This window comes from Pollicipes pollicipes, unplaced genomic scaffold, assembly GCF_011947565.3.
Source record: "Pollicipes pollicipes isolate AB1234 unplaced genomic scaffold, Ppol_2.1 Scaffold_4881;HRSCAF=5763_pilon_pilon_pilon, whole genome shotgun sequence".
NCBI lineage: Eukaryota > Metazoa > Arthropoda > Thecostraca > Pollicipedomorpha > Pollicipedidae > Pollicipes > Pollicipes pollicipes.
This window is the reverse complement of record NW_023596576.1, coordinates 36,530,149-36,540,632: the sequence shown is the minus strand read 5'-3', so window position 1 is coordinate 36,540,632 and position 10,484 is coordinate 36,530,149. Positions and strand designations below refer to the sequence as shown.

Here is a 10,484-nt window from a genome sequence, read left to right as displayed (position 1 = left end):
TCTCTCTCTCTCTCTCTCTCTCTCTCTCTCTCTCTCTCTCTCTCTCTCTCTCTCTCTCTCTCCTCTTTCTTTCCTCTCTTTTTCTCCATCATTGGGATACAAGCAGTCAAAGGGATGAACAGTAAAAAAAAAAACATCCAAGGCAGGTCGTGATCACTGCAGATGCTCGCCAACGCAGAAAAATACGCGTGATAGTGGGGCCTCATGGGGCAGCGAGGGCAATGAAGAAGCTGTGTATGCCACACATAAACCTCGGTTCTGACTACTTCACCTGTTCCCTGTGGACAGATTGCCACACCGCGTACGAGGGCAGCCTGAGGACAATGATCGCTTTCCAGGACGGTATTTGTACGGCCGAATTCGTTTGTTCTAATAGTCATCCTTTAATTAGATATATCTAGCCTCAATTACGTAGGCTGAAGCTCGACATTTCCGCCCAGAATGTCAGACAATTAATGACGGAACTGCCGCGCAAGCTTGGTCTGTTTAATAATCACCTGGCGCCCCACTTTGCGTCCGTTTGATGTAGCGCTGCTGTTCTGTTTGCCTTCCTGCCACCAGCGGCGGGCATGGCGGAGACGAATGCCCTCATCCGAGCAATGGAACGCTGCCACCATTTCGTTTCTGGAGCAAAACAATGGGCACTAAGAGCACGAGTGAGGCGTTGAACGTTTCCACCTCAGCGCATTACCTTACCGGCGGGTCACACTCGGGAACGGACTCTTCCACCGGAACACGGCGCGGCTTCGAAAAACTCCCCGCTGTCGTGACCGATCTGGGCACCAGCGCGACTCAGCTGCCAGCCGACTGACACTCCCGCGCATATTTTCAGGGATTGCGTCAAGAAGCTGTCATTGCAATCATGCTCAACGCTGCTCCTATGCCCGACATACATAGATTACAAACGGCTCCTGAACTCGGCCGCTACCCGGGAGACGGTTTGGTGCCGTGTCGCGTCGTAACGTATTCGCCTGTTGTGCTTGCTTCAGGCATGGCAAGGACCGTCGATTGCTGGAGGTCAGCTGCTGCCGACGTGCGCGCCTCAACAGGTGACGTAGCCTGCAAGGCGGCCCAGAGCACGCTACGTGGCGCCTCCGGCTGAGACGTCAACGCATGTCGGCGATCCCGTCCCACTCCCCGGGTAGACGACGAGCCTGGTGACAAGCCTCTGATGCCAATCGCAGTGCCCTTTCACAGACAATGGTGGAAAACGGAGAACAACCGAGCACTCTTGGCTCCGTCAGCTTTCAAAATAGACCGAGGCCCAATGACGCAACGATGACAGGGGTCCATTGCGCACCCCGCCCCTCATCCACTGGTTCGTAGGATTCGTCGCTCCTTATTTTCCGCAATACACTGTGCGCCTGTGTGATCAGACATATTTGTTCGGGTCTCCTAACGCCACGAATCGCTCACATACCGACCCCAGGTTACAGCCGGGCCTCAGCTAGATTCCGCTTCCGCGTGAACGGTTCCACGACATTATGGCTACAACGAAAACTACCACCGACAGGAGTGCTACGACATTACTTCAACTGCCAATATTTACGTGCGACATTAGTATTACGTGGCAAAACTTATACTGCAAGTACTTATACTCGTCACCACTTCTACTTGAAACGCTTACACAGTCATTACTTATACACGACATTACTTCAACTGCAAAGGTTTGCACGCAACATTTGTGCAACACGACAAAACTTATACTTGAATAGCTTATACCCGCCATTACCTCTACTGTAAAAGGTCACACATTCATTGCTTATAAACGGCATTACTTCTGCTGCAAAGACTTATACGCAACAAAATGCTACAGCAAAAACTGTCATCTTGTCTCTGCTGAAGTCGTGATCGTCGTTTTCACGAATGATTACGGGGCAAAACGTTTGAAACTTTTCTCTGCTTATGTTGTAACCACGCACCTTTCACCAGCAATTTTGCGACTAAAAAATATTTCGTTGAGATTTAAAGGCACATACTTGTAAAGACGCATAATTAAGTTAGGTTAGGGGGCTATGAGAAAGTTCATGTTTTTATGGACGGGTATGGTGCCATATCTCTTCCTTTTGAAACTTCTCCAAGTTTATTAAAAACATGATTGGGCATTTATGACGCAGACCCGACAAAACCAACTACTATATTTTAGTAGCGTCTCTTGTCATAGGTGGTGTCATAGGTGTCATAGGTGTGCATTACTCACGAGGCCCACTTACAATACTTACAAAGCTTGCTTACGGTACATACAGAGCTTACAGGCCTTAAACACCTTAACATGATCCAAGATGATTGATCCTTGAATGGAATGGTCCTCAGAGCCCGCCTTGTTCCCCACAGCACCGATGGAAACAATAATGAAGCAGCCGGCATCCAACGCCTTTGACTGATGCACATTGCTGAATCCCAGGCCTAATCTTTTCCTAGAATTTGAGTGAACTAAGGCACATATGGTTTATCTGTTGCATGCGGAAGGAATCGCATGAAAACAAGCTTATCTTGCCAAAGTATGTCGCATATACAAAAGCATCATAGAAATATTTCAATACTTCTTGAAAACTTTTCAGCCCCTTAATCCATGGTGAAAACGGCTTTTAACTGGCATATGTTTTTGCTGGCTAAGTTTTGTCGTGTACGGGTTTTTGTAGGAAACGTTATGCCGCGTAGAAGGGAAGAATGTATAAGTCTTGCTGTAAAAGGAGTGAGGGACTTAAGTTTTTGCAGTATAAGTTTTGTCATCTAGCACTCATGTCGTGCATGAGCTTTCGCAGTAGAAATAATGCCTCATATAAGAAAGACCGTAGCATTTCACAGTGGATGTAATGATATGTATAAGTATTTTGAAGTATACATTTTATCTTATAGCACTCATGTCGTGTATAGGTGTTTGCAGTGGAATTAATGCCGCGCATATGAAAAGTCTTTTAAAGTTCTTGCAGTAAAAGCAGTATAACTTACAACTGATGTTGTAGTTGGTAGGAGCTTGTGCCGTAACACTAATGCCATAACACCCTAACCCTACGCTGCCGTTAGGTACTCTAACGCTGCCGTGCTCGGTCCCAAACCGCCCGTGCCGTCGCAGGTCTGCACCACCGTGTACACACGCCTGCGCCACGCCACCCTGCAGTGCGTGTGTCCGCCAGTCTACGGGGCGCCCTGCAGCTCGAGGCTGCTCAGCAGCGACCAGCACAGCATCGCGCTGGTCACCGACCCGTCAGCGTCGGTGAGTGTGTACCGTCGCACCTGTCAGAGGCCCGGTGTTGTGACGTGTCTGTCCGTGACGCGTCGGTATGAGAGTGTGTTCGTAACAGTCTATGACCCGGTGATGTGTCAGCTACTATCCATGACCTGTTCGCGTGCATGTGACTGTCCGTAACCCGCTAGTCGCTGCCTTTTCCCCGGTAGTGTGTTGGTGGCAGCCATGGGCCGATGGTGTGATAGTCATTACCATTGCCCAGTTGGTGTGTTGGTGACTGCCCGTGTCACTGGGGTGCGCTAGTGACTACCTATGACCTTGGAGTGTGCTAGTGCCCGTGATCCAGGGGTGCGCTAGTGCCTGCCCGTGACTCTGGGGGGTGCTAGTGTCTGCCCATGTCCCTCGGGTGTGCTAGTAACTGGCTGTGACCCTGGGATGTGCCAGTCACTGCCCGTGTCTTTGGGGTGTGCCAGTGACTGTCCGTGTCCCTGGGGTGTGCTAGTGTCCGCCCGTGTCCCTCGGGTGTGCTAGTGACTGCCCGTGATCCTGGGGTGTACCCGTGACTGTCCGTGACCCGGTGGTTTACCTGCGGCGGTCCGTGACCGGTCGTTGACGGTCGTGTCGCAGGCGCTGACGACAGTGAAGACTTGCGAGAGGAGTCGGGACATCGCGTCGTGCGTCGGCGGCGACTGGGCCCTCCTGGCCGTGCAGAACGCGCGCACCGGCCGCTCCCACTTTCTGGTGGTGTGCCGCTGCCCGGCCGACGGCTGGCTCGGTCAGTAAGCCCGAAACGGGGCCGTCCCCGGCGACCCCGGACGTACTGCTCCAACACCGACACCCCCCTGGGAGGCAGAAGCCAACCGTTAACGAACGAATGTCGATACCGTTATTCAGGTTTCTTGTCGGGGCGTGGGCGCTCCGGTGCCGACTACAACAGCCACCCAGCTTGTGAATGTATCCTTATACCCGAACCGTGAAGATGGAGTGATGCTATGACATCGGACTCCCAAGATGGGACGGGTCCCTGGATGGACACAGGCCCTCTACATAGGGAGCGTTTCGCGTGACGCTTATTCGTTATGGCGATGCTCAACGGAATTGCGCCACGCAGCCTATAACCGCTAACGCACTATCGCTCGGCTGAGTCGCGTAATTTAGCTCTGAAATGCCAGTACCTTTTTACGTCACAAACTGTCGTCTGCATTTGTGCGTTTGTGGTATCCATCATGTTTTCTCTTTTACGGACGTGCGTGCGACATGTCTCGGCGTGCGTCTATTGACGTGCGTGCGTTATGTGGGTGGTGACATGCGACTGTGGACGTGCACACGCGCTCCGTGTGATTCCCACACGGCGAGTGGGCGTGTGGGCGCACACGGCGAGTGCGGCATCTCTGACGGACGGTGGCCTGCGCTCTCAGAGGGGCCGCTGCAGCACAAGCAGCCGTACCACGCCCACGTGCCGGCCATCCGGGTGTACGGCATGGTGTGCAGGCGACACGGCCGGCGCGCCCGCCGTCACAGCAGCCGGCGCAGAGGTAAGCGCCGCAGGACTCCACACTGTCAGGTGGACACGGTCAGACCGCACACCGCGAACCAGGCACTGTGAGATCGCACACTGCCAGCTGGACACGGTCAGACCACACACCGAGAACCAGGCACTGTGAGATCGCACACTGTCAGGTGGACACGGTCAGACCACACACCGAGAACCAGGCACTGTGAGATCGCACACTGTCAGGTGGACACGGTCAGACACTGCAGTATCAGGTCGTCCCTGTCAGGTCCGCACAGTCAGGTCGGCAACAGGCTCAGGGAAGCTTCATTGGTCACTGTAAGGTCTACACAGGTCTGCAACAGGCTCAGGGAAGCTTCGATGGTCACTGTCAGATCCACACAGTCAAGTCGGCAACAGACTCAGGGAAGCTTCAGTGGTCACTGTCAGGTCTACACAGGTCGGCAACAGGCTCAGGGAAGCTTCATTGGTCACTGTCAGATCCACACAGGTCTGCAACAGGCTCAGGAAAGCTTCGTTGGTCACTGTCAGATCCACACAGTCAAGTCGGCAACAGACTCAGGGAAGCCTCAGTGGTCACTGTCAGGTCTGCACAGGTCGGCAACAGGCTCAGGGAAGCTTCATTGGTCACTGTCAGATCCACACAGGTCTGCAACAGGCTCAGGAAAGCTTCGCTGGTCACTGCCAGATCCACACAGTCAAGTCGGCAACAGACTCAGGGAAGCTTCAATGGTCACTGTCAGGTCTACACAGGTCGGCAACAGGCTCAGGGAAGCTTCATTCGTCACTGTCAGATCCACACAGGTCGGCAACAGGCTCAGGGAGGCTTCGTTGGTCACTGTCAGATCCACACAGTCAATTTTATCTGGATTTTACAGAGATATTGAGGATCCCGTGAGCGTAGACATATATAGAGGACCCCGATACGCGGGGCCCAGTGCAGGTGATTCTGGACTGCTCTGGGGCCCTAGCTGACACAAGGTCTTTCCATCGTCTCATTGTGGACTCTCATAATAAGTTATTCTATCTCCTCGCATTGCCAGAGGGCCTCGCCCAACGTAAGAGGCCCTCTGGCATTCAGATTTCCGTCTATGTCCCTGGTCAGGAAATGTTTCCTGGCGGACTCGGGGCCTTTCGCCGGCCGGTCCGGTTAGGCGCTGTTGGTCCCTGGCCGACGCATGAACCTTCATCGCTCCAGAGGTCCTGACCGATGCAAATCGTGCGCGCCGGCCTTGTCCCCGCTTGTGAAATGGGCTCCCAGTGCTTAGACCGACACGGAGTCGACTTTGCGATGTTGGTGGTCTCTGACCGACGAAGGGGCCTTCAGAGTTCCGAGGGTTTTCAGTCGCTGCAAGGCAAGAGGCCCTCTGGCTGACATTTGGGGGCCCGTCTCTGCGAGCCGGGTTTTCCAATGTGACGTACAGACAGCCCTTCGTGCTATGCAACCGGCCATTTGTTCGTCGGTCCCGATGGGCTCTTTCGGGTTCCTCTGCGGCCCGCTCTCCGAACACGGCCTAGACCGAACCTGATTTCCTAGCTTGTTAGGCAGTGGGATCTTCTGACCGGCATAGGAGCCCTCATTGACTCAGGGGCCTCGGCCAATATAAAGCGCGGATTCCGGCCATGTCGCCGCTAGGAAATGGGTCCTCAGTCCCAGACCTGACGCTGGAGTAATCTGATGGCGACTCCGCCGAGTATCACGGCCGTTAAGCCTCCACCAGACGGCGTAGTTTCTCAAAATAGGATCGGCGGGGGGGGGGGGACTGAGTGGCGAAAAATCAGCCCTAAATACACTTAAAACGTATTTCTTCCGGATTTGACTCAATTTCCTCTCAACGTTATCAAAAGTCCTCCTCCAACTAAATAGCAAACCACAGCCCTGCTCTAATACATTTCCCACTCTGTCTCGGTGGAAGATGGCGTGGTTGGGTACCATTACCATTTTGTCCGGCGTCGATCGTCGAAAAAGGGCGTCGGTAATCGACGTAGCGTCAATATGATGCTGCCTCAGACGTGCTGGACAGCACGGCTTCGGGAGTAATGTTCGCGTTAGGCATGTTGGACACGGCTAGTGTAGTTTTGGTGACCATCGTCGGACGATTACCGCCATCGGTTCGGTCGGCTGGTGTCGATTGTCAGGTTTTCGTAACTGCTCCATCGAATATTCACGTCGAAATAGACGCTGGCACATTTGAAGAGTTCTTCCGGACGTGCCAGCAAATGACTTGACCACGTTTTTTGCGTGCTTATATGCGACCGCTTTATTTTCAATTTCCGAATATCACGCCGTGACAAAATACTGCAACTTGCTGCAGTCTGTAGAATCTGAAACATCCCCAGACAATACCAACGTTCGGATAATGGTACAAAGCTGGGCCAGAGTCAGCAACATATATTAATCGTATTATCTAATCATGCAGCATGGCGAAGGAACATAACACACTCAAGTAAATAGGGTACGAATGGGGAGCTTCAAAAGTGTAACTAGCTCAGTCGGGTGTACTTAATTGAACGCGACATCGCAGTTTGTTCCTTTAACTCACGAACAACTAGGAAGAAAGAGGCCTTTTAAAAAAACTGATATGATTTTGAACGCCATTTCTTCGAATGTCCTGCTCGTACTTAGGCTCCAGTAGGGACCAGTTCCACAGACACCAGCGCGGAACTTACATCGAGAAGTTCCGGAGCGTATGAGATAATTCCCTGAACTGGTCCCACGGCCCAGTGCCGGATAGCACAACGGAATACTACAGATTATCGGCTAACGGTTTTACCGCTGCCCACGATAGCTCCGACGACAGGAACTGCGCGGTCACTTATGCAGCTTGAAGGCATGTCCAGGGTTTTTTGGGCCCTCGTAACGTAGGCTGTCTTAGTGCGAATAGTTCAAAGCTAATCGGATCTGTTTTGAAATTTGTACTCTTTTGCTTAGACTTTCAAACCAGCAAAACATTTTAAAAAGATTGCTCAGACTTTAAAACCGGCAAGACGTTTTAAAAAGATCGTGACCCATGTAAGAGATAACTACGTTTTCATGACTCGTCATCAAACAGGGAATTCGGAGCGCTTCAGAAGCATGATATACGACCTCTAGAACTCCACGGCGGAAACATACAAGTACAAGCCGGCCTACGAACTGAACGGCGCGCGTTCCTGCACCACCGTTGTCCACGGCTCCCGCTGGAAAGAAGGCGAGCCGTGACCGGTGACCGTTGCCCTGTGCTAGCTCTCACAGTGTTCCCGTGGCGCCCAGCCACCGGCGCCGGACCACGCTATGAATCACGTGCGCAGCGTCCGAGCGGCGGTGTCGCTGGCCCATTACGCGGGCGTCCCACTCGGCTCATTACACGGGGCGCCTCAGCTCAGGAGCGTGCTGCGCGCCGGCGCGGCCGCGGTTCGGAGGCCGGGCCCGCCATGGCTGCGGTCCGGGGGACGGGCCCGGCACGGCCGCGGCCGCGGTCTGGAGACCGGACTCGTCGCATCCGCGGTCTGGAGGCCGGGCCGGGCCCGGCACGGCCGCGGCCGCGGTCTGGAGACCGGACCCATCGCGTCCGCAGTCTGGAGGTCGGGCCCGTCGCGTCTGCGGTCTGAAGGCCGGGCCCGGCACGGCCGCGGCCGCGACGGCGCGGCGCTATCCCGCCTCAAGGGTCGCGTGTCGTCGACACGGGTCACGGTCTGTCGGCTCGGACTGTGTCCGAGAACGGGATGAAGAGTAGTTCCGATACATGCCGCCGCAGCTCCTGTAACGAACAGAGCTCCTCGGCAGGAGGGCCCCGGACCTTCTCGACTCAACGCCTCCGCTCTACCTTGCAAAATACGCTGCCGCAGCTCCTCTAATGAACAAGGCTTCTCGGCAGAGCTCCGGACCTTCTCAACTCGGCGCCTCCGCTCTACCTCCCGGCGTTGCCCGGATGTCTCGGAGCCTTCGGCGGCGTCTGCCATCCGCCAGAGAATCCGTCACGTCCTGCGGTCACGCGTGCCCGTCACCGTGACGTCTCGGAACTGAGCCGGTGCGAAGGTCGCGGGACGCCCCAGTTGCCAATAACACGCCGGCCGCTGACCCGGTTACCGCTGCCGTGCGCGAGCTCGCCGCCGAGACGTCGGCGGCAGTCGGGCCGGGAGGCTGCCTGCTGACCGGGAGGCTGCCTGCTGACCGGGAGGCTGCCTTCCGATCGCGCTCCGCTCGTGGCGTGTTGCACGGGCGCGCGGCAGCCGAGCGTGCAGGCTCTCTCGCGGCTCGCATGGGAAACACCGCGCGCCGAGAGAGCGCCAGCGAGGCGGCTGAAGCATGCTCGGCAGGCGGGCACGTCTGGTGACTTGCGGCCTTTCGGTAATGACTCCCAATGACGAACGTCGTCATCGCCGTAAGTCATGCCTGATTCACATGCGCAGTGCATAGCGCGCGTTCGTCCGATGAGAACGGCGCAGCCATCTTTCAGCTGCAGTGACGGCGCCTTCAGCCGAGTCGCTCGGTCAGCGCGTCGTGTCTGGTTTCGAGCCGGGCGAGCGGTCGAGCCGCGCGACCAGCTCTCCCTCCTCACCACGCACGAGCGCCAGACGCTGGCCCTCACTCTCCCCGCACGGCCGACTGATGGCGATGTCGCCGACGGTGACGTCACAGTGTGACGCACGGCGCCGTCACGCCCCACAGTCCGGCCGCTCTCCCCGGGGCCTGTCGCGGCACACGACCCCTGCAGGGCACGCCGACGCCGGCCGAGCTGCGGCGGCCGATCCGTCGGACGGAGGCGGCCAGCGAGCCAAGGGCTTGACACGTGGTGCCGACTTCGGTGTAACGCATCACAATACGCGCTCGGCGATTCATTTGCACAACAAAAGCTGCTGATCGCATCCCGCGCACGCATTGTATTGTTCAATGGGTCGCGAACAATAAGAAACTCACGCAAACGTGCATATTTAATGGCTGCGAGCTGCTGCTTACTGTGACTGTGCCTGTATGCAGCAGAGGGGTGAGAGGTCTGATGCGGAGCGCACGGAAAAAGTGCGTAGATGGAGGGCCGATGATCATCTGACCCATCATCACGCTAATGGCGACGTGTTGCGGAACCATCGCCTCTGAGCGGCATCCTCGGACTGGGTAGTCGTGGAGTCCCTCTCTCTGTCCTCGGACTGGGTAGTCATGGAGTCCCTCTCTCTGTCCTCGGACTGGGGTCCGAGGGGTCCCTCTATATGTCCTCGGACTGGGAAGTCATGGAGTCCCTCTCTCTGTCTTCGGATTGGGTAGTCATGGAGTCCCTCTCTCTGTCCTCGGACTGGGGTCCGAGGGGTCCCTCTATCTGTCCTCGGACTGGGTAGTCATGGAGTCCCTCTCTCTGTCCTCGGACTGGGGTCCGAGGGGTCCCTCTATCTGTCCTCGGACTGGGAAGTCATGGAGTCCCTCTCTCTGTCCTCGGACTGGGAAGTCATGGAGTCCCTCTCTCTGTCCTCGGACTGGGAAGTCATGGAGTCCCTCTCTCTGTCCTCGGACTGGGAAGTCGTGGAGTCCCTCTCTCTGTCCTCGGACTGGATAGTCGCGGGATCCCTCTCTCTGTCCTCGGACTAGGTAATCATGGAGTCTCTCTATCTGTCTTTGGACTGGGTGGTCGTGAGATCCTAGACTGGACAGTCATGGGCTCCTCGAGCTGGGTAGTCAAGTGATCCCTCTCCCCGTCCCTCAATGTCCTCTGGCAAGATGGCGGCCAGTGACGGGACGCTCCGTTGCAGGGCGATGGAGGGAGGCGGCTGCGGTGCGGCGACTCCTGCCACTGGTGGACCGCCGGCCAG

General features: G+C 55.8%; 1 protein-coding gene across 1 annotated transcript; it reads left to right on the top strand.

The window, feature by feature from the left end:
- Positions 1–569: 569 nt before the first annotated feature.
- LOC119100315 (uncharacterized) lies at positions 570–9,151 on the top strand. Its single transcript, XM_037223421.1, has 6 exons — positions 570–596; positions 990–1,049; positions 3,077–3,217; positions 3,818–3,965; positions 4,609–4,725; positions 9,096–9,151. The coding sequence occupies exons 1-6, from the start codon at positions 570–572 to the stop codon at positions 9,149–9,151; spliced, it is 549 nt and encodes a 182-aa protein (XP_037079316.1).
- The last annotated feature ends 1,333 nt before the right edge of the window (positions 9,152–10,484 follow it).

Bases quoted from the DNA above. Each gene is read 5' to 3' on its own strand.
- LOC119100315 (XM_037223421.1), top strand. From the start codon at position 570: ATGGCGGAGACGAATGCCCTCATCCGA. The intron at 1,050-3,076 runs GTGACGTAGCCT...GTGCCGTCGCAG, and splicing joins CGACGTGCGCGCCTCAACAG to GTCTGCACCACCGTGTACAC. The intron at 3,966-4,608 runs GTCAGTAAGCCC...CTGCGCTCTCAG, and splicing joins CCCGGCCGACGGCTGGCTCG to AGGGGCCGCTGCAGCACAAG.